The sequence below is a fragment of the Glycine max genome, chromosome 15 (assembly GCF_000004515.6).
Source record: "Glycine max cultivar Williams 82 chromosome 15, Glycine_max_v4.0, whole genome shotgun sequence".
Lineage (NCBI taxonomy): Eukaryota > Viridiplantae > Streptophyta > Magnoliopsida > Fabales > Fabaceae > Glycine > Glycine max.
Genome location: NC_038251.2, coordinates 9,673,767 through 9,697,927, shown reverse-complemented (window position 1 = coordinate 9,697,927; position 24,161 = coordinate 9,673,767). Strand labels below are relative to the sequence as shown.

General features: G+C 31.8%; 1 protein-coding gene and 1 pseudogene across 2 annotated transcripts; both read right to left on the bottom strand.

Moving 5' to 3' along the window:
- Window positions 1-2,946: 2,946 nt before the first annotated feature.
- LOC100777671 (pentatricopeptide repeat-containing protein At2g35030, mitochondrial-like) lies at window positions 2,947-4,992 on the bottom strand (annotated as a pseudogene). The gene has a single exon (NR_163794.1). The product of NR_163794.1 is annotated as a pentatricopeptide repeat-containing protein At2g35030, mitochondrial-like (transcript).
- Window positions 4,993-15,650: 10,658 nt separating this feature from the next.
- Window positions 15,651-20,116, bottom strand: LOC100785342 (probable galacturonosyltransferase 4). Its single transcript, XM_006597567.4, has 9 exons — window positions 19,547-20,116; window positions 19,413-19,447; window positions 19,242-19,286; window positions 19,058-19,139; window positions 18,680-18,918; window positions 17,901-18,160; window positions 17,359-17,716; window positions 16,551-17,126; window positions 15,651-16,170 (listed from the first exon to the last, which is right to left on the bottom strand). Exons 1-9 carry the CDS (start codon window positions 19,647-19,649, stop codon window positions 15,895-15,897), a joined length of 1,974 nt encoding a protein of 657 aa, XP_006597630.1. The 5' UTR covers window positions 19,650-20,116; the 3' UTR covers window positions 15,651-15,894.
- Window positions 20,117-24,161: the final 4,045 nt, after the last annotated feature.

The following is a 24,161-nucleotide window of genomic DNA, read 5'->3' as shown; positions in this document are numbered from 1 at the left end:
CTTCATATATGCTTTTGCATGCTGCTTGTTGTTGCTTTCTTTCCATTCCTTTTGATCTGAAAAAAGATGAGTTGTCCCATTGATGATTGAACCGCGTTAGAAATAGGTCGTCTTTGAACTCCTTGCCAAGGTGGCCATCAAATGCCTCTTTGCTCCTTTTACCTTTTTTTCCCCTTCCAATTTCTCTTTTTTGGTGTCCCAAAATACCAAAAGAGGGCCCCAAATATTACCTACATATTAGGTTACTATAATGTGTGTTTGGTTTAGTACTTGGAGAAATTGATTTTGGGTTTAAAATTGATTTTAGATATATTTTCATATATGTTTTATATTAGAAAAGAATTCATTGATTTTGGATTTATAATTTATTTTGGGTTGAAGCAACTTTAAGTAGTTTTTGTATTAGATTCAAAATTTTATACTGAATTTTACTCTTAACTTGATTTTATAATAAAACATCTAAACATAAAATTACATCATTTCAAAATAAATTTTAATCAAAATTAATTTTATAAAATCAATTTCATTCAAAATCAATTTTATCAACACTCATCTAAACATACTAATGCTAACCTATATTTAAATTGAGATATATACCATAAACATCTATATAACTAAACAAAAAAACCCGAAACATAAGCATCCTAGATAAAGCAAGATAAATAAAGTAAAATATACTCCATCCCTTTGAGAGATGTTTAAATTACAAATGTCTCCCTCCTGTTATTTTAAATAATTTAGTCCATTTTAATGTAAATAAATTTGTCATGAGTAGTAGTTAGCAATTATGAACAAGCCTTAATTTAAAGGTTTTTCTTCTTCCAACTTTTAAGGTCAGGAACAGCTAACTTTGAATCCTGTGATATCAATTTCTACACCTTAGTAGATGAAACAATATTTTGAATCATACTGTCCTTTTTGAATTTTTGTTCAGAATCTTCATTTCATCTTTTAAAGTCATAAAGTTTGTGTTAGAGATTCAAAACTAATTGTGGATAATGCCGAGAGTCATAAGAAGAGAAAAAAAGTGACCCTAAGAAGTTTGTTTATATTAAAATGGATTAAATTATAGCACCTATTATTAATATCTTAAGGGAGTAAACTGTAATTAAAAAAAAGGACAATCTAATTTAAGCATATTTTAAGAAAATGGAGTGTAAGATACTGAATAAATAAACTAACATTATCTAAATTCAACTGCAACAATTTTTAAGAATTATATTTCTGCATGACAACACCTGAAAATTAATAAATCTAGCATGATACAATGATTTAGGAGGGTTTGAACTTTGGATCATGATCTTCACCGAACTAGAGGGGATTTTTTGAGTTAACTAATACACTAGAGACTAAACCACACGCAATCAGTTGAGAAATCAAACTTGTAGAAATTATTATTATGACCACAAACGTATTCAATGCGCATAGCAAGTTTGTGTCCACGTTCAAATATTAATTTCTCTCGTGTCCATAAGTTATTTGGAATAGTTAGGTAGCGATGCTCCTCGTCACATGCTTCATGCAAGACGTATAGCAAGCAGACAAATGACAAAATCAATAATTTAAAATTTAATGTCTACAAGCTAGTATTGAGTTGTCCTGTGTTATCTATCAATCACTAAACTTGAATGTGCTGATTTTAATGCAAAGTCAGGCTTATTTCCATCAAAGCAAGTTGTTATAATAGAGGCAGAAAACGATGGATGATGCACCAAGGGAATCTCTTTTTGTGAATGACATGGGAAAGCTATTGGTGATCCTCTCTTGCTTCTCAAAAGAAGGTAAAGGGGAAAGCTTCCTTGTGTCCTCAAAAACTTGCTGCTTGCTAGCCTACAAAGAAAAAATGTGTCTGATTGCTTGTTCAACTAGTTCAGTTTGACCAGGTCAAACTATAAGGGGGTTGAACTTAGATTATAGGAACAAGAACCTTTTTGAAACTTAATTCAACATTTGCAGATAACTTATGGATTTTATAAATTGTTTTTTTTAATTTAATTTAAGAATTTGTTGAAAAAATTTCTCAAAATATTTTAAACCTTTTTCATTAAGATTTTATGATTAAAATTATGTCACAGCACTTAATGAGTATAACTTAGATGACAAGACACATTGAATTGTAAGCAAAAATTCAAATTTAATTATCACAAAACATCTTCTTAAAAAGGGACGAAATATTTTAAATGTAAGTAAGTTTTAGATTAAATATTAGTTCCTAACTAACTCAAAATAACATTTATGAGATATTCTGAAATTCTATAAAAGAGTCCATAGTCCTAATTACGATGGTTAAAAAAAATCATGTCTTAAGTTTTTATATGATAATAATTTATTGATTATGTATTTTATTGAATTATTTATTATGCATTATGAGCTTATGTTTCTAATCTTATTCCAAATATGTTGCCGTCTCTATTCGTATCTTCTTTCTTAGTCATGAATAGTCTTTCCTTAATACATGCACCATATTTCCCGGTGGTTGTTAATGGGTCACAAGACTCACAAGTCACAACTCACAAGAGGCCAAGTTTTGGCATTTTCTAATTGTTTGACGCCCTCACTTTTGATAGTCTATTAATCATAATGCAACTGGATTTCAGAGTCACTTCTGAATCTTTTCGTTCCTATCTGGACCACTACATAAAGAAAAAGAGAGTCATACCTGCAGCTTTTAGAAATCCCATGATTAGAACAGAAGGGTAAATCAATAGCTTATTTGAATTTGATTTGGACATTGGAACTGAACGGTAAGCAACATTTTCACTTTTTACCCTTTTCAGTTCACTCTACTTGTGTATACTCTCCTTTCCTTTGTAAGAACATAAAACACCTTCACAAGGTAAATGTTGTGTGTAAACTTTGTATTCTCCTAACTTATAATGAGAATAGCAAAAACCAAGTTTGAACTAAGCAGGGACACTCGTAATAATGCACAATAAAGTATACTTTTAATGTAACTCCGGTTAGTCTTTAATTAATTGAGGATTAATCTACGAGTAGCAAGTTCTCTGGTGTGCAACCCATTTCCCTCATCAAAGGTTGAAGATTCTGTTTCAACAATACGTAAATTTCCTCAATCTGGGGATGTGATCTATCCCCAACAACAAAAACATGATTTTTCCCTTTTATCTGTATTTGACTATATCCTGGAATTCTCTTCACATTTCTCTCTCTCATTCTTTTCCTTACTTTTGCAAACTCATCCCATTGACCCTCTGTAGCATATGTATTGGCTATAGGAGTACATACCCCCCTGAACTAGATGGCTCTATCTCTAATAGATTCTCACCAATGGAATTTGCTATTGCGACATCCCCATGAAGACGGCACACACCAAGCAATGCCACAAGAACAGCTTCATCCCTCTCAGAAGGAGGGATAGTGGATACTACATCCATTGCTTCATCCACAAGTCCTGCTCTACCTAGAATATCTACAAGGCAGGAATAGTGCTCAGCTTTAGGATTTAAATTATATGTACCCTTGATTGAAACAAACAGTCTTCTACCTTGGTTGACAAGACCAACATGGCTACAAGCTGATAAGAGTCCCACGAAGGTGATCTCATCTGGCTTAATTCCTGATACTAGCATGCGTGTGAATACCTGCAAGGCATGGTGACCATGTCCATGATTTGAGTAGGCTACTATCATGGCAGTCCATGATACTACATCTTTTGACTTTAGTAGCTCAAAAACAAGCCTAGCAGAGCAAAGATCCCCACTTTTGGAATAAAGTTTAATAAGAGCATTTGTAAGCCATGTGTTGTGCTCAAACCCAAGCTGTATGACCATTGCATGAGCGTGCATGAGCTCCACCATGCCATCACAGGAAGTTACCACGCTAGTCATAGTGGTTTGATTGGATCTAAAGCAAGACCTTAGCATCAAAACGAATAGCCTTAAGGCTTCTCCTACGTCATCATTCCTTGCATAACCATCAATCATTGTGTTCCAACTCCCAACATTCTTCTGTGGCATCAGGTTGAAAAGCTCACAAACTTCATCCATGAGCCCATCATCAACACATGCAGTGATCATTGCAGTCCATGCAGCCATATCTTTACAAGGCATGAGATCAAAAATACTTCCAAGCAATCCCAATCATTTTTTTTTGTGCCAAACCTGAAACCATAGCCGTCCACGAAACATGATTTCTATCTGGCATCGATTCAAACAAACCTATAGCCTCATTCATTCTATTGACCCTTAGGCAACCCGAGATCATGATGTTCCAAGAACGTACATTTCTTTCAGGCATTTCACGGAAGAGCTTATAAGCCTCACTGAAGTAGCCATTGTCAAGATATGCCTTGACCATAGCTGTCCAAGCTATGATATTCTTTTCAGGCATGAGATAGAAAAACCTCCGAGCATGATCCATCAATGCATTGCAAGCAAAACCCAAAACCACTGAAGTCCAGAACACCACGTTTCTCTCAGGCACTTGATCAAACAAGTGCAAAGCTTCCTCAATTCTTCCACAACTAAAATACCCAGAAATCAAACTTGTCCAGGAGAATGCATTGCTATGGGTCATACTGTCGAACACGTTACGGACATCATCCAAACGACCAACTTTAACATAACCATCAATCATTGCAGACTCGGCAACAATGTTTCTATGTGGCATTGCCTTGAATACTGCTTCAGCTCCAAGTATGTCCCTGTTCTTCAAATAAAAGGCAATCATGGAGTTGTAAGAAACGTCGTCTCGTTGAGGCATTTCGTCGAACAGCTTCTTTGCTTCTTCGAGCTTGCCGGGGCGACCGTGAATCGTTATCTCCGCGTTGCGTTTGTGGAGTGCATCATCCGAAGACCTTGGTTTTAAACTCAAATTCTTGGGTATTAAGGGGGTTCCTTTGTTTGAAACGAGAACCCCATTGGCATTTTTCACCAAACCTTTTTCTGGGTCGGTGGAAATTGTAGCTTTGAAATGCCTCAGGAAACGAAAACTGGGCTGACAAATGCGGCGGCGGTGTTGACAGACACACATGTTGATCATCAGTACTATGGTTTTTTTTTTTTTGACAGATCATCAGTACTATGTGGAAATCATACATTCTTACCAATTCATGTATTAATATACATTATTATTTTAAAAAATTGATAAATGTAACTAGCTTTGAATGAAATTGATTTCACAAATTTAATACACATTCCTTGTATATATAACTGTATAGACATTAAGGAGTGTTTAGTAGGAGAAATTTGTTTAATAAAACATTCTGAGTAGTTTACCCTAATCACTTTCAGACACAATCATACGCTGTCATCTCACTTTATTACTTTTGCAAATAGTAAATACTTTAGTAATTATCAATTATAAACATAAAAAAAGCTTCTTTTTTTTTTTTTTCAAAACCTAAAATCTGGCCCTGTATGTCTGATGAATTTGTGGATAAGGTCTTAAATATTTGAAAATAAGAGAACCTATACAGATGTTGCGTAGTCAACAAAAAAAATTAGGTGTTATATATTTTTATCAATTTTTCAATTTGATATATAAAATGCTAAAACAAACTGCCTTATAATAATTTAGTTGTAAAAAGACGCCTTATTTTATTCACTTAAAGTTTCTCGGAAATATTATCTCTTTGCCTTGAACCTCTTTTGAATTTTTACTTCACTTTACTCTTCTATATATATATATATATATACGAATCTAAGAAAACCAAAAGAATAAAATAATAGAAAGAATGATTTAAATTCTGTCAAAAAAAGAAGGAATAATTTTAAAAAGATCATGAAATATTTTATTCCAATTAATATTAATATAATACAAAATAATACACTGATTTCAATTGCAATGCAATATTTTAGTTTGTTTCACTCTAGCATTCACATAAATGTTAAAAAAATTATGAGGTATAAAATAATATATTATTTAAATGGAATAGTAAATACAATATTTTTAAAAGATGATAATATACAATATACACACACGGTTATAGTTAAACATAGAGGTAAAGTTGAAAACATATATGTAAAATGATGGAGAAGAAAGTTACTTAAAATGAGTTCCATTTAAGTAAAGATGTATTTATTTTTTTAATTAATTTCGTAAGCTAAGCTTTTCTTATACTTTATTAAATAAAACATAATAGATATATTTTACAAACAAATTTACTTTAGATTCTCACATTTTGTAAAATTAAAGTGATAATGGTTCTATGTGATATTGTTCTCACATTTTGTAAAATTGATATTAATGTAGCAAATTATATGTAGTAAATCGGTAAGAATTATTTATTTTGACTATTTAATACTATCTTATCATCATATGGAGTAAATACTAATTTTATATGAGTCTCAATGTAGATATTGAAAATAATGTTGTGCAAGAGTACTTGAGATTATAATTTAGTCATACATTTTAAATTTAATTAATGTTAATTTATGTGTTCAAACTTCTAATAAAAAATATATATGCTTAAGCAATACTTTATCAAAATATATAAAAGTTAGCTCCACAAAGAAAATATTTATAGTGTTTACTAGAGAGAAAAAATGTTATTTTATTAATGTAAATATTATTTCAATATAAAGACCAAAAAAATTGGGATAATAAGTTTCCATTACATAGTTGAACGAAATCACGTTTAAAACTAATACATCAACTAAAATAATAATATTATTTTTCAATCACCTTTGGTTTAAATAATTCACTAATTTATCCACGCATGGCAAAAATTCGTTTGTTTAATTTCAATGCATACCCAAGATAAATTATCTTAGACGGTCAATTAATCAACTTATCATACATGCCAAATAATTAGTATAAATTTTTTTACATGATGATTAGGCTATTTATTTAAAAAAGTTATTTATTTTTCTTTTCTCCTTTCCTATTAAGTTAACCATTGAAATAATGATTGTTGAGAATGGCAGGAAAAAGCTGTTTAAATGTCACTTTTTATCCATATTAAATTTCAGGACTGTACTCATATCATATGGAACAACCTCATGCACCCAATAAAATAAAAAAGCAATCTCAAAAACCCAATTATTGTTATCTATAACAATGCATGTAATAATAGCAAAAGTGAAATATATTCTGAGCGAGAGATTATGATCCCTGCGAACAATTTAGAAACAACTACACAAATTTCACAAAGACCCTTTAAAGCATTGTTCATGAAGTCAAGAGGGCAATGATGGCATCCTTTGAAAGTAGCTTGACAATAATCCTCAGCACTATGAGAAGCAACAGCCAACTCAAAGAATGTCTCAGAGTTCAAGTCATTGTAAGATGTTTCAATAGCAGATATAGCCATTTCATATTCACTGGCACACTTTTGAAGATGCTTGAAGTGGCCTTCTTTAGCAGCTTTGTGATGCAGCCCCTTGTGCTAGTGGCATTGAGGTATGCCAAGCGAAGTGCAACATAGGCTAGGCCATAGCTATCTGAATCTGGGGCATGAGGGTCAGAATATATATAGAGACTCAATGCAGAATGAGTAGTTTGAAGTTTTGTCACATTGTTCTTAGAAGCAAGTGAGGGATGGACTAAGAGAAAGATGAGAAGAACCGTTTGCCGTCGCCGGAAACGATTTTCGGCACTGACATTTCCGTTTAACTTTTTTCTCTTCTTTTCATGCCGTGGAGAACGAGAGGAGAATAGAGGCAACGAATACCACATCACCGTCATCCATGATTGCCGATCAAAGGTCGAGGTAAACTCTTCAACATTTGCGAAGGAATCATCAATCTCTGAACATGCTCTCTGCCTACAAATCAGTTTAAGTTTTTAGATTCATTATTTTCCTAAAACTAGTTAAGTTTGCAATTTGTTGTCGACAATGCAAGTTTAATTAGAAAATGTGGGAAGCAACGAACCCTAATGTGGCCAACCACAGCATACGTCATCCCTTTTCATGGAATTTGGGAACAAATAGAAAATTCGCTCAAGTTTGCAATTTGTGAATAGTTTTCAACTGTGGAGGTTGCTGGGGAGAAGGAGAAAAATACTGATAAGGTGTGAAACGCACATCACAATATTATAAATATGAGATCAATCTATAAGATCATTATTTATGATTCATAATCAATCACCTATTATGGTTCATAATGAACTACTTATGATGGTGATGCAAAGTAATCTTTGCCATATTCAAAACCTCTGACAATGAAATTTATATGACAAATGTTCTTTACAAGGAAAAAAAAGAGCTTACCTAATTGAAACATAAATAACATTTAAAATTATCTTTTGAAATAATTAAAAATTAATAATAGTGTTAAAATTCTTTAATCATTGCCTTTTTTTAATGTGACACGATTGATAATACAAGTTGAGTTTGATTCCTAAAAAATACAAGCATGACTAAGTTTTAGACTAAATCTTTCAAAAATCTGCATATTGTTCCTCGGCAATGGTGTTTGTGGTCTCATATATTTCGCGAAGAAAATACTTGCTCTGATAAGTTAGCGGATCATGGGATCCAACATAAGGGTTTCTTGTGGTGGGATTTTGTTCCTAATTTCCCTAGGAGTGGATTCTTTCATGATAGAACTGGACTAATCAGTTATAAATTTCATTGAGATGTTTGAGGGGTTTGGAACCTCATTTTTTTGTATTTTTCTTCTTTTTATTAATAATATTTAGTATGTGTGCAGCGAATTGGTAGTTTTCTTGGTGTCAACCTCTTTCTGTTCAATGCACTATTCATTCTTTCTAAATTTATATAAAGGCAATTGTGGTATGAAAAGCATTATTTATTTGGGAAGGTCTTTTATCGGTGCAAGTAACATTTCTTTTGTCCTTTACTTACGACACTTAATTTGTATCACGGCCCAAGCAAATGTTGGCTAGAAGTGTAAGCTAAATCTAATTCAGATACATACTCCATTGTCCATTTTGAAGGAACATGAGAATTGAGTCTTCCAAATTTCTTTTGGGTTACATCCAAGTCACACTCATATAAATGAATTAAATTGCAAAGCCAAACGGAACACTGATGGAACATGGAAGGGGGAAAGAGAGACAAGGAGAAGTGTAGACAATGGGCATACAGAAAAATGTGCGGGACACGCTAGAACAAAATATGTTGGTTGGAGCATACCCTTAACAGGAACAAAATATGGCAACTTTAGTACTTTACTACCAAGTATTGAGATGCTCAAATTACCAACCAAATCCTTTTCGAAGCAACTCATTCACTGGTATATACCTGAGAAGGGATTCTTTTACATACACACACAAATGTAGGTGTCATGATCTAAAATAGAGAAAGCCCTTTGAATCCAAAAACACTTGAAAGATAAAGGTATATTTATTTTACTCCAAAAAGATAAGTGAGAACTTGAACTTGTGACCTGTTAGATGTGAGATTTTCTCTCTCATTATGATGGTATTAGAGAAATGCTAGTAACATTTCTCTCAACCAAACCTAACCCAACTTAGTTTGGAATAAAATCAAACATATATTGGAGGTGGTGTGTATAGTGGTATTACAACTTAACACTCATTGGGTGAATTAACCTTGAAGTTTTAAGCTAAACACACCTCCTACGTAGCCTTTCTAAAACTCATAAGGCTTCTAAAGTGTGGAAGAAAAGTTGAATCACATTTCAATAATATATATATATATATATATATATATATATATATATATATATATATATATATATATATGAGCTCTCTCCCTTGTGTTTTGCAATTGTCTTTTGTCATTATATAGAGCTCGCAAGTCAATATAGTTGTTAGATGATGATAGGAGAGCTTTTTCAGCTTTAAGGTGTAGTTGGGATGACTTTTTGTACATTGCAAAAAAGCTATCAACTTAGGGTATGTCTGGAAATCCGTCGGGAAGGTTGTGAACGGATGTTTCGCTAATGGATCTCCCTCTTTCCTTCTCTGAATGTTCGTTGGTTTTGTCTGGTAATACATGTTACAGCAAACCGAACAGGAAAACAAACGTGCACTTTAATTTTGACTTTTCAGCAATCACTACTAGTTTTTTAGTAGGCTTTATGAGTAACTCTCTAAAGAGACATTTTTTTATGCACAGGAATAAAAGATAGATATAAAGAGATTTATTATAATTCACCATATTTTGTTCAACCAACGATTCTGAAGAGACATTCTGATCCAACTATTTAATTTAATGATATGTTTTGAGAAGGTTTTTTTGGTGTAAATGAAAAAGCAATCAAATATTCTTCTTGTAGGAATACTTAATTTGAATATATGACTTGACAATCTTGTATTCCAATATTTTGATATGTAACTTGCTAGTGTGCCACCATTCTTTTCTAACTAAAGCATTAGAAAATGAAGTGCTTCTATTAATATGTTCTATTCTGAGCTTGTATCAACGTTCTAATGTCTTTCTTTCAAGTTCTTTTAAGTAGATTCTGAATGAAATTTCTTAATCTTCATGAAAGATATTCTTGAGATCATATTGTGTTGGAGATATATGTTCCTTCAGTAATTCGAAATCTCTTACCTCGGTATTGATAAAGTTTTTGTTCTAAGTGTGTTGGATCTTTGCAATTCTTAATGCCAAGCCACCTATGCAGTACTTCAAAACATTCTGAAGTTTCATTCTTAAAAACCATTATAAGCAAAGAATGATTTTCAAATATGTATATTTTCTTGTACATGTTGCTTCTTCGTGATTACTCATTGTTGAGCAGTGATTTTACTTAACTAAATCATTCTCTTCATTCACTAAACTTTTAGAGTTTAAATTAGAATGCAACTTATGACATCTTGAGTCTGACTCTTCTCATGACTTTTAACTTCTGGGTTTTTTTTAATATACTTGAACAAATTCATTGGTAGATTGTTACTTAGAAGACTTATCATTTCTCTTTAGAAAGTTTGTAATGGACTTAACATATATTACTTTTGGTCCTATATATAAGAAACAAAAAACAATATTTTTTTATCTTAATTAATTATAAAAAATATAGAACTACTTTATTATTAAATTTCTTTTTTACTCTTAATGATTGTTTTTTTTCCTCGAAAGTTGGTGCATTTATTGAGTTATTAATAAAACAAGACATACTCATTGGTTGAAAAATTATCTTTTGAAAAATAATCATATCTTAAATCATTTAATGTCATAGGTAATCTTGTAATAAAATTAAATTTGACTAATCAACTAATCTAATTACTTTTATTGGTCTTGATGAATTAAATAATTGTTTCTTATATATAGGATTAGATGCAACATATTATGTGAAATGACTTTCTTTGGTGAGAATAAAAATGATAAATTTCAATCAAAATTAAAATAGAAGGTTGAGATTAAAAGACTTGATTAAAAATTCACTTAAGTAGTGGTGATACTGGTAGTGATAGAGTGACAGTAACTTCGACGACACTAATGATAGCGATAGCACTAGCATGAGAGAGGTGATGGTGGTGATACCCCACTACCACAAATGTAATACCTCATTTTTTGTAAAATAAATTAAAAATAATTTTATTTAAAAAATAAATAGAATTTTAGGAAAATAATAAAATTTTTGTAATTAAATAAATAAGGATGAATAATTTTATTAATTAAAATGATATTTTTAAGGTAAATAAAATAAATATTTATTTTTAAGAAATAAAAAAATGTTATATTTATTCGTTTGATAAAGGGTAAAATAGAGTTTATTTTTATAAAATAAAAAAAAGAATAGAGTAAATAGTAGGCTACGATATCGAATTTGTTAATTGTTGGATCATCATGCAATTTGAACACTAGGTTTGGAACTCAATTTCTCACATCTCCACCATTGAGATTTGTGAAATAATGTCTATGGTAAGAGAAACGAAGCTTTTTTTTTGCATCCACTCAAACCTGATTCAGTAAAATTACTATCTTGGACTCGTTAACCGTTGGATCGTTATGAAATTTGCTCATCGACTTTGGTACTCATTTTCTCACATTCTTACCGTTCGGATTTTTGAAATAATGTTTCAAGAGAGATAAATTCATCTCGCGCGAAGACAATGAATTGAAGGCTCCAATTTCTTCTCCTTCTCTCTAAGGCTTGGAAACCCTAGCAGAGCAACTAAAGAAAAAACTTGAGAAATCTTAGGAAACCACTATAGATGCCGCTATCACTACTGAACTACGCACCTGAGCCTGCTTAGAGATAAGGGATGAGTTTATCGCAATTGGGGTTATAATGAACATGTATAGGAATCCTTAGAGGATTATATTGAAGTTTATTTTGGAATGTTTGTTGAATTATAATTTTTCCTTTATGTTTATAATTATGATATTTTTGTGTTTGACGGATCAATTGATGTTCTATTATGAATTGGTTGATAAATTGAGTGCTCTTGGTGTTTTCGTGTTTTTGACCTATGATTTTGATTCCTTGATTTTTATATGATTATGTGAAATTGTTTGAGGAGTTTTACTCCCCATGTTGTGAGAAACATTTTTGTATAAATTATTTATATTTTGGACAAGATTTACTAGATTAGCATGATAAATTGTTATATTGAAATCATTAAAATGTGATTGAAATTGTGAATGAGTGACAAATTGAACCTATGATGAATTGTGAGATACATGTGTATTGAGATATTATATGTATTGATTTATGAGCGATGAACTGTGCAATCAGACAATTGTAAGACCCTTTAAGGGCAATAAGTTTTTGCGCGACGAATATTGTGATAGGATCCACTGTGGGAACCCGACGAGTTGAATCACTTTGAAGTGCGACGAGATAAAATTATTTTGAAAACAATTGAGAAGTCGTGTGTCTTGTATAGTTCATAGATAGAGTTTGCGTGCTAAAATGTTTTCTGGGTTGGACCTGAATCAGGAGGGAGAGACCCTGACAGACTCTTCGGAGTCTAGGCCTTGGGGGTAAACACACCCGGTTTGAGTATTTCTTTAAGTCTGTACCGATCCCATATAGTTAGAGTATTCTTGCAACGTAGCGTGACCCTAACTGTTCTCCCTATGATTTTACCTAGTAAGAGTGACCTAACTTACTAGTGTGTGGTCTGTCTTGTCATGTACTCCTAGGAACCTAACGAAGTTTTTCACTGACATAGTACCATATTGCATATAGGATTGAGTCTTAATTTGTTGTATAACGCTTGTGTATTGATCGATTTTGATTGATTAAGTGATATTGTGTTTTGATCCTTGAGTACATGAATGATGTGAAAATGAATGAAACGTGTTGTGTTGAGATGTAATGTTACGCGACAAGTGGTGGAATGACTCAGATGTGTTTAAGTAAGTTGTATTTTATTTATGTGATATGTATATCTACATGTTGTCATGTTTCTCTCCATTGATTAGAAATGTGATAACTCACTCCCCGCGTATTGTTTGTGTTTAGATCCTGTAATGATATCGAACCTTATGTTTGTGAAAGCAAATGACTAGGTGAATTGTTTTAAAGAACCTTGTGTTGAGGACGTCGGGACACAATGTTTTGATAGGATGTGATATTGGGGCATGAACTTTTATTTTAAATGCATGATGTTTTGAGCCAAAAATATTTCTAACAATTTTATTTGTAATAGTGAAAGGAATGTGAATATTTTATCTACTTGAACTTTTTTATGTTTATTGAATAAAATCTTATTTTATGTAATTCCATATTTTTATATATTTTATTATATATATATAATCGAGATAGAGGGAGTCACATCAACCACTAAGTTTGCTATCACCATCATTTTTGCTACCAATATATCTCACTGGCCATTAATTTAATATTTCAAAGTTCATTTGTTTACATCAAGTTTATGATTTATGAATCCGCCAAGTTATTTGCATTTTGTACTTCCAACAAGTCACCAGGAATTAATTGTCATTAGTTTCCAATTGAGCCTTAGTGATGATATGTCATAACCCCTCTAAAATGAAGAGATTTATAAAATGAGAACTAAAATATTAATTCATTTCAAATCAGTAATGAACAAAAGTTCCACTTTCTTACTCAACAAGTTTCCTCACTCAAGAGAAGCCAATTAATATATACCCTGCACCTGTACATGGGCAAGTTAAGAAAATTTAAAGCAATTGTATTTTTGCTCCAAAGTCTCTAACAATACTTTTCTCTACTCCACATTTTTCCTGATCGATTATCTTCACAAATCAGACACAGTTCACACTTTTGGGCTATTGTGACTTGTATTATCATTTTCTCAAGAATAGCCCATTCCCCCTATGGAAACAGACTCATGTCTCAAGATAAGTCAGTGCACGTGATCACAATGAGAAACCACCCTCCAGACACAGAAACATATAAAAAAAAAAACTCGTCAATAAAATAAACACAATGGGTTCCACCACCACGTGAAAACAAAAGCGTTCGTTGATTCTTTAAATTAAAAGATACTAGTTGTTGTTGTTGTGCTGATTTATCATCATCTCTATGCATGTCCTTATTGGGTGACAGATCTGTAAATGGGGCCCTGCCAAAATTCGTTATGGTGTTATCCACATGACCATTATTTTGATGCATTCTTCTCTCCATCAGACCCACTTCCATCTTATATTCATAAATAAAATGTGAAGAAATCAACTTATTTTGATTTCTTATCTATACTCATCATATTTTTTAAAATCTAATGATATAGTGAATAACTAATTTTAACGGCTAGATTTCAATAAAATTAATAATTAAATAAAAAATCATTCTTTTAAAATTAATAACTAAATAAAGAATAATAGATTTTAACGGTTAGATTTCAAAAAAATCATAGCATGCAAACTTGATCATACTTAGTACTTCTACTTTCCTCCTCCGTTTATGACTATATATATAGCAACATTTCTTAACCATTACCTGCCCATACTCTACTTGCCACTTAAAAACAAAAGAAAGATCAGAAACATGATACTGAAAAAGTGAAGGGGCACTAACCAACCCACACCAAACATAGACATTACATTGTCGGTGGAGCCAACCTCCTATGATTATTATATTCAACAACTTTGCCTTTTTTATCCTCCACACTATAAAGTATAAAACTCTTAGCTGGATAACCCACCAAACAAAATAAAACAGCTTTAGCTGCTAGAGTTACATCTACTAAGTAAAAAATGGGAATCCCTGGAGATTGTTTGGATTGAGAAAATGTTTTCTGCTTTTGCTTTTAATTACAAAAATGCTACATTACTTTATTTCATTTCTTGTTTTTAAAAATTTGTATAAAATGAAATGAAAATAGAAAACAATAAAAAAATATCTTCCTTGTTTCCTATATAAACTTTTTTGTAATTGAAAGTAAAAATAAAAAGCATTTTTTAGACCTATTGACTCTTTATTTAAGCTTTACTTTACCACTTTTCCCTTCCCAAAAAGGAAGAAGGATATTAAGTCGTAGACAAGTAAGAAGGTTGAAATTGAGGGTACTAAAACCCATTTAAAATGAAATGATAACCAGGGTATTTGATTGCTATATGTCAATAAGAAAAAGAAACAAATTCAAGAATGGATTAATGATGGGTTAAATTTAATAAATTGCACAAGGTATTGTATTATTACATGTAGCAAAAGAGTAACACTCTACACAGGGTTATACTAGCTAGATACTTTTGAATAGTGTCAACTTTAATCGAAACATGTACAAGAAACAAAAAGAAGACTAAAGGACGAGATGTTTTGAAAAAGGAGGCAGGGGAAGGGTACAAATACAAACCAAAACACATGGCCAAAGAACACACAGAAAAAAGAACTAGCCTCTTCATTTCATTTACAAGTACAGTTAGCATTCTCTGCAGGTTTGTGATCAAGGGTTGCAAGTCCAAAAAATAACAATGTAAAAACAGGAACACGTATACAAAAAGAATTGTAAAGCTTAAAAAAATATAGAAGCCCTACTCAGATGGAATTGCAGACCTAAAAGGTGCACCACAACTTAGCAAATGCTAAGAAAACTTCAATGGTTAAACGTACAAAAACGACCTATCTACGGATTGATGTTGCATTCTCTCAAATACACATGATCGTAGTCAACATACTTCGTCCAGTAACTTCGGAACTTGGGAATACTTATCTCAAGCCAAGGTTTCATGTTCCCATTATAGTGTACAACAGCAGACTGCTCGATATCTCTTTGGTTGACATTGGGGTTGTAGCCAAGACCTAAGATGTGCCAAGATCGGTTCAGAGGGAAAGTGCGTTTCCAGAATGTTATGAGACCCGGTGGCAGTGTTCCTAACTTCCATAGTTGTCTATCATGATTCTGCATTTCAGTTTAATTAGAAAAGAAAATCAGTTCAGATTTAAAACCCAAAGAAACAAAACATTTGAAAAACAGGATGGACTAATGGCAATCTAAATGCAATTTGAATGCATTGATAATGAATATAACCTTAAAAAAAAGCACAACAAACCATACATTCGCATCTTTCACAACCCAATTAAATATCATTGAACGCATTACTATTTCCTACATTTTAAGATAGTATGTCTCAACTTCCTCCTTAGGACCATTAAGAACAACTGCCAAAAATGACTCTAGGTATCAGCTGGATCTTAGTAGTAATTGTAATTCAATTAATAAAATCTGTTACTAATCTTACATGTGATTAATGTACCTACAATCACATGTGCATCACATACCAGATTCTGCCAGTTGTGGTACACCCCTGTGATGTTTTGCCTCTTCCATTCTGCTAAATCAAAGACATTCATACCATATGCCCACCCACAAGCATGTGGGTCAAAATTCTTCGCAATAAGAGGATTTGAGAAGTTGAGATAGCGATCAAATCGGTGAAAACTTTCTCCACAAGTTTCTACAGCACCATTTACGTTGCCTTTCAAATCAATTGACCACAGATCAGTCAGATCCTTCTGCACAACTATATCATCATCCAAAAACAACACTTTGTTGAGCTTTGGAAAGATCTCAGGCAGATAGAATCGGAGGTGGTTCAAGATAGACAAATACTTTGGATTCCGAAACTTCAGATTTGAATCAGAGGCTGCTCGATGAGCCTTGAAGTAATAATCAATCATGGATTGGGAACCCAACTGTTTAAGAACGGGACTGTAACTTGCATTCAACCATGTAAAGTCTTCAATGTTTTGAACTTGAATGGTTGCCTTGCCTGGTGGATTCCCCAAAAACCACATCCTCATCGCTGCATAATTGAGTCTATCAGTAACAATGTGGAAAACATGTTTTGAGGCATCCTGCAAATTAATTAAAATAATATCATTATAGCAAGTGTGTCAATAGGAAATAAAAGTAACATCTGCATCAATGATATCAATGTTTTAAGTTGCTTTATTTTTTGTTTTATTAAATATTTAAAAAATCAGGCCAAAAATGAAATAGAACAGCCATACCAAATTTCTTTGATGTTTCTCAATGATCTTGACAGCCAAAAAAATGTCAAGAAAATTCTCAAAGTGTAAAGATTACCTTAGTATTGTAAACAGTTGAGTTCACAACAACAGCTGTTGCTAATATGTTGTCTGAAAATATGGCATAATGGTATAAATGGGGGTCTTCTAAATTCTCTTGATTGGGGAATTGTTGCCGAGAAGAATTCATGTTATGATACTCAGTAGTAAGGCGCAATGGAAGACAATGAAGACCTTTGGGCAGTGTTTTTGCTGTCAATTGTGTTAAGAACAAAGTCTGCTTCTTGAGAACATGAAGCTGCTCCTCTGTCGAGTGGAGCATAGCCCTAAGCTTCTTCACAACAGCAGCACAATCATCTTGAGCTTGCTTTCCTTTCATCAGTGTCTGCTCCATCGCCCTCATTCTCTCATTTGCACTACCATTAGCACAAATATAGATTAAGACTGAACAAATATGTAGCTCAGAGCAGAAATTAAGCTATTCATTATGCTAATACTAGTAGCAAGAAAAACTTAATGAGGAAAGTACAAGCTCGAGAATCATAACATAACAGGGAAACATGAAGACAGATACAACAAAATTCTTAAAGGTGAACATACTTCTTAGGTAAATCAGAATCTTTGCTTGCATCTCCAAGTGTTCGTGAAACTTCTTTTACCCGTAAACGAAGCTCCCGAGTGAGATGAGGATTGGATTTTACAACTGGAAGTGAAAGATAGACCTTAGCTTGGATAAGCTGATCTTTTAACTGCTTTACCCGAGCATCAGATGGTGGTTGATCATTCTGCTTATTGGTTTCAGACAATCCAGAACCTTTATGGTTTATATTGCTAGAAGTTTCTGTGGCTTGTTGTTGCTCCTGCATGGCGGAATGAAAAAGATGCATCAAATGTGAAACAAATAAAAATCTCAATATGCATTGAGGTTGGTTTTCCTTCATTAGAATCATTAATTTTCTGAAAAATGGAGTTGGAAAAATGTAGTAATGAATGTTACACAGGCAATGCTATTATAGCTATACTAGCAACTTATTTGTTCCCTTTTCCTTGACTGAAAAAGGAAAAGGTACCGTATTACACCAATTCAACATGAATATGATGTTGTATTTGCACAGAACATGATTGCATCACCCCTGCATAAATTTGTTTCATGTCCTATGCTACAAATGCACAAGTCTGGTCTAAAAACGTGTCTACATCTGGAGACATAAACCTATATATATTTAAATCAACAAGGGATTTATTTAACAAGCTACCAACTTACCAATTTTTGTTTGCAATTGAAATCAAATTATGTCAGAACTATCAATGTACATAGTAAAGGGTTAGCCTTGGCACAACAGTGAGGTTGTAAAACAAGAGGACAATATATAACCTACCTTAAGTTGAGGCTCTTGAGTAGAAGCACTAGTAGATTTAGCAAGTTTCCCATCATTGTCATCAACATCAATAGCATCTTCCCTATTTACATTTTCCCCAGATGCATCACCTTGATTTCCTTGCTTAATTCCATCAGTCACCAGTTTAATGGGGTTCTCATTTTTAGTCTGATCTTCCTCAGTTGTAGTCGACAACATCCTGGCAGACACATGCTCCCTTGATTCCACCAATTGCAAGCCTAGTTCAACATGACAATTAGATTAACTAAATATCAATGAGAAAAAAAAAAGAAAAACAAACAAACAAACAAACAAACAAAACCCCCAAAAAATACGAGTCATAAGACCAAAAATCTCACTCCCCCCCAAACCAAATACCTTGAGGCAAATTCCTTCTGTTAGTTGAATCCTCCTCAGTATACACAGCCCTAACGGGTTCTTTAACAGCCGTTGAAGTTTCCTGTTTGCAAAAAGAGACATTTCAGCAAAAATAACAATTGTCACAGATTCAACAATTAGAAAAAAAAAAAAAAGGAAAAAGAAGAGAACTATAAAACCACACCTGGGGTAACAGATTCAAGTGGCTAGAGTCGGCTGCACTGAATGTCTGAAACAACAAAACAAAAGAAGATTCAGAAACTCAAAGATCTCTCTCTGTCTCTCTGTCTCTCTCTCTCTGTCTCTCTCAACCTTTACTAAAAGAACTGAAGAATCATTCAAGATCAGCACTTACAAAAGCAGTGACATCTTCAATAAACTCCTGTTTGTCTGCAGAATGCATTGCAAGAACCAACAAAAAGAAACCAAAACCATTAGCCAATAGCCAAAGCAAATGAATTTGAATAAAGACAAGTAATTGAAACTCACTTGAAGGGGACTCAAAGGTGCCAAGGCGATCAGTGTAGAGCACAATCGGAGCCACAACAGTAACGCACAGCAACAGCAGCACAATGTTTCTCACTGCCACCATGTTCTAGAGCCAGAAAAAGAAGACAAAAAAACACTACACGAGACCCTTTGGACAGAGATGAAGAAAACGAAGAGATTGGAGACAAGAAGGAAATTTTCTGAGAAGAAAAGAAGACCCACTTTCTCTTTTCCCTCAGCGTATGTTGGAAACAGTCTCTAAGCGTTAAGGAGAAAAGCCGTTACATTAACAGAGGGAAGAAAAACGCGCTTTCTTGTACTGCGATTTTTTTTCCTTTAATGACTTCTACCCTTCTCTCAAAGATTGCATATGCATGTTCGGAGAGAGAGAGAATGAGAAGAAGAAGAAGAACTTAACCAATGGACGAGAAAAAGGAGGAAGAGAGAAAAGAAAAGAAGAACGAAGAAACGAACGAGTCCTTCTCTGTGTGTATGTGTGTAACATTGGTGTGTCACTATTTGCAAACGCCAACTTTTTTTTCTCCAAAAAACAATGATTTATGTAATATCGTTAGAAAGAAGAAAGAAAACGGGCAAATCTAGATATCTTAGTCATAAATGAACTTTATTGCAAATTAATACTAGTAATTTGATGTAGATTAGTACATTTGATAAAATTACTAACCGATAAGTTAATTTAGAACTTATACGAAAGCATGAAAAGCATAAGTTAACTTGAAAATTATAGTCTCTTGTCAAAAAAAAAAAAAAACTTGAAATTTATAGTAGTAATAACAGAGTAACAATTAAAGGTTTGTTAGTTTTTTTTTTATACAGAATTAAAGGTTTATTGGTTAGACCATCTTTAGTGGTAATAGATTAAAATTAATTGTTAAAATAATCAATAAATATAAATTATATAAAGGTTATATTTATTGAATTTTTTTATAATTTTTTTTAAGTGTGATTTTAAAATAGTAATTTATATTCCAGTAAAAAAATAGTGATTTATATTAATTTTAAAGATAAAAATTCTATCAAAATTTAAAATAGTAGGATGTCTATAAAAGTAATTAAAAAATTATTAAAAAAAGAATTTATTTTTTATGCTCGGTAAATTATCAACCAATTAAAATTATCGTTAGTTTTTAAAATAATTTTATAATAGGTAATAAATTTATTATACATAATTTGTAATTAGATAATAGTAATAATAATTTAACAGTTACACTTTTTATATCCTATTTACTCTTAACAAAAAGAGTATATAAAAAATATTTAAGATAGTAAAAATAAAAATTATAAATATAATTTTTAATTGAATAAAGTAACATTATTTATAAGTTATAGAAAGGAAGAAATAAATTTTTCATGAAAGAATCCAAGCAAGTTATTATAGTGGTAAGGAAGAATACATGTCACTAAGTTAATTTTTTATTTTTTTTGAAGAGAATGTCACTAAGTTAATTTTTTATTTTTTTAGAAGAGAATGTCACTAAGTTCATAGTAATAGTAAAATTAATTATTTTATTGTACGCGTGAAGTACATGTGATGCAGCAGCATGTGAATAACTGAATATAAGTTGCTTGGTTGGCCACTCGTACGCGCGTGATTGTCGCTTCCTTCTCTGTCATTTTTCAAAAAGGTTTATTATATATTGTACCAGATAAACTGAATTATTGTGAAATTAGGATTTTTTATATTTAATATTTGAATTTATATAAAGTGAGTTATAATAAGTTTTTCCCAATATCAAACACACAAATATTGTTTTCTCGTACAATAATAGAAGCAAGAAAAACATTGCACCGACGAAAAATCAGCATTACGTCTTTTTTCATAAGAAATAAATTTTAGTGTAAAAAGAATAGGAGTAAGTACATTACTGATATATTCTTTTGGGGGTAATTTTTAAACATTTTTACAATATGGTTGAACATGTACTCTGACTAATATTTTATAATTTCGACCTAAATAAGTAGCGTGCCCGCTATGTGTTTTTTTTTTTTTGCTCTCTGTAGGCTATTACAGTGTTTCTTAACAATAATAAAAAAGATTAAGCATGGAGTAGTACTGAACCATTTGTGATCTTGATCATTTATTGGGAGATATTTGACTTATTAGTGCACTATCATACTATAATTTATCAAACAATTATGTCTCACCAACATTTTCATGAGATGTAGCTAGGAGTGATTATTGGGGGGGAAATACTGTCGATTGTTCATCATTTTCGCAGTTGGGTCCTAATTGTCTATAATCAGAAACATTGAAGATGGAGAAAAAAAATACACTTAAATACAACAAAATCATGTAGGTATCATTTACTAAATATTCGACTATCATGAGGATGAAACGGCAACATATGGCTTGTTTAACCATATGCAGATTTTTTTTCCTAAAAGAAAAACATGTGCAGATTTTTGTTCACATTTTGATTGTTGCCAAAATATGGCTTGTGTTGTGGAAATATGAAAACCGCAAATTACAACATTGTTTTAGGGAATATTTATAGAAACCGAAAGTGTCGGCACCATGAAAGACTGCAACTTCCACTTATTGATGCTCTTCTAATATTTTTCATTTTGAGCTTTGAATTTGTGATGCATTTTAGTCTAACCTCCATGGGAAGTAGCGTCATGCATTGAGTCAATCAAATGAAAAGGGATTCAATATAATTTTGTTTTGCTTTTCTTAAACTGTTCTGGTTTTACTTTTTTTTTTTAATCATTATCTTTCAACAACCCCAGTTTATCTATCTATTTGCATTGTTCTTACTAACGTGGTAGCAGCTAGAAGTAACTTCGCTAACCATTTTTTTTGTTTTACATTAAAAAAATTCTACTGACTTCTCTTTTGTTGCCATTTGAGATTTGTCCAACTACCGTCTACTAGCAAAATTTTAAATAATTTTGTAAGATTGAAATCTCCATGGTAACATCATCACAATAGAAGATAGCATATTATATTATTTTATGCAATATTTTCTCTTCAAGTGACGATCTTTAGCTTTCATTAAATAAAAAGAATTGTGTTAGAGTATTGTTTGAAACCACCATATATCGTGCTGATTCTTTATCTTTACTCATGTTTCTCTTCTCCCCTTAATAATAATATAAAAACAAGACTAATCTCAAATAATTTATTTCTTTATTATAAACTAGAATAAGTGATTAATGAAACTTTCATCTTCTCACTCTATTATGTAGGATATCTTCTTTCCTTTAAATGTACATTTCACACATTACCATCACTATCAATCAAAAAATATTTTTCAAGATTACACTCATTTTATCTTCTTAATCTTCCTTTTGTTTTAATTTATCATGTATTATCTCTATTTCTAAATTAAATTTCATTGAAGAAATTATTAATAATCAAAACTAACTTTATATCACAATTTAAATTATTTATTATAAATTAAAAATATAATTTATATATTTAAAATACTTTTAGTATAATTTTTAATTATAATATAATTTATATGTTAAAATAATTATTTATTATAAATTGTAATTGAATAAAAAACCATTAATTCAAACCAAAGGTTAACTAGTTAATACTCTCTCGTGTGGTCTTTATAAGAAATAAGTGAGTCTATTATTTTGGTCCTAATTATAAGAAACATGAATTTACTTTAAGATGTATTATTTGTCTTTTATATCCTTAATTTATTGTGAAAGATGTCCATTCATTTTCCATGTATGTGGACTCATTTATTCACCTATTAACAATACAAACACATCTATTGGGGAGAAAACGTCATCCCTTAAATCATGTGTAGTGTCATTAAAATATTATCAGTATTTTGCATAATTGTGAAACCGATTCGGCTCGGCCTGTTGGACCGGTCCAACCAGGATCCGATGACCTAACTAGACCAATCTCATTATTGGATCAGTCACGCAATTGACTCAGGGTGACTCAGTCAAATTCAATCGGTTAGGTCATCAAATCATAGTTAGACCGGTCTGACTTGGTCAGTTTTACAAAAAAGATGAACTTTTCTTACACAGATAATATTAATTATATACTTATATATAATAAATACATATATAATTTTAGATTTTTAATATATACTGAATCAAACCAGACTAATTACTGACTCATCGGTTAGACCACTAATCCATTGACTCACTACCTCGACCGGGTCAATGACTAGACCAAGATTCACAACTATGATATTTTATGGTATTTTGTATTGATGTTTTTGAAATAAAATTTAGATTTATGATATTATTAATTAAATTAACTAACTTGACTATTTTTATTGGTGTTGGTGAATTAATTATTTATTTCATGTATAAACTACCGGAGGAAATAACTGTGTACAACACAGCTAGTCAACTATTAATAGTTAAATGTAATACTAATAGGATCCACAGAGAATGCTTTGTATTTTGGGGTTCATCATTATTATTGTTGTTTGTGGAGTGTGGACAGAAAACAAAGAGCATATCCACACATTAATGATTTTCGTTTTCCACTAACAAGGAAAAAAGTTTTCAGAAGGATCAATGTTCGCAGATATAAATAGAATTGAATCACTCTCAACTACAGCAAGCCCCACTCAATCATTTTGATAGGTAACATATGATGCCTTTATACAGCAAT

Coding starts and splice junctions, on each gene's coding strand:
- LOC100785342 (XM_006597567.4), bottom strand. CDS start 19,649: ATGGTGGCAGTGAGAAACATTGTGCTGCTGTTGCTGTGCGTTACTGTT. Junction 18,919..19,057: donor CAGAAGGAATTTGCCTCAAG/GTATTTGGTTTG, acceptor ATGTTGAACTAG/GCTTGCAATTGGTGGAATCA. Junction 18,161..18,679: donor CTCAAGAGCCTCAACTTAAG/GTAGGTTATATA, acceptor TCCGCCATGCAG/GAGCAACAACAAGCCACAGA.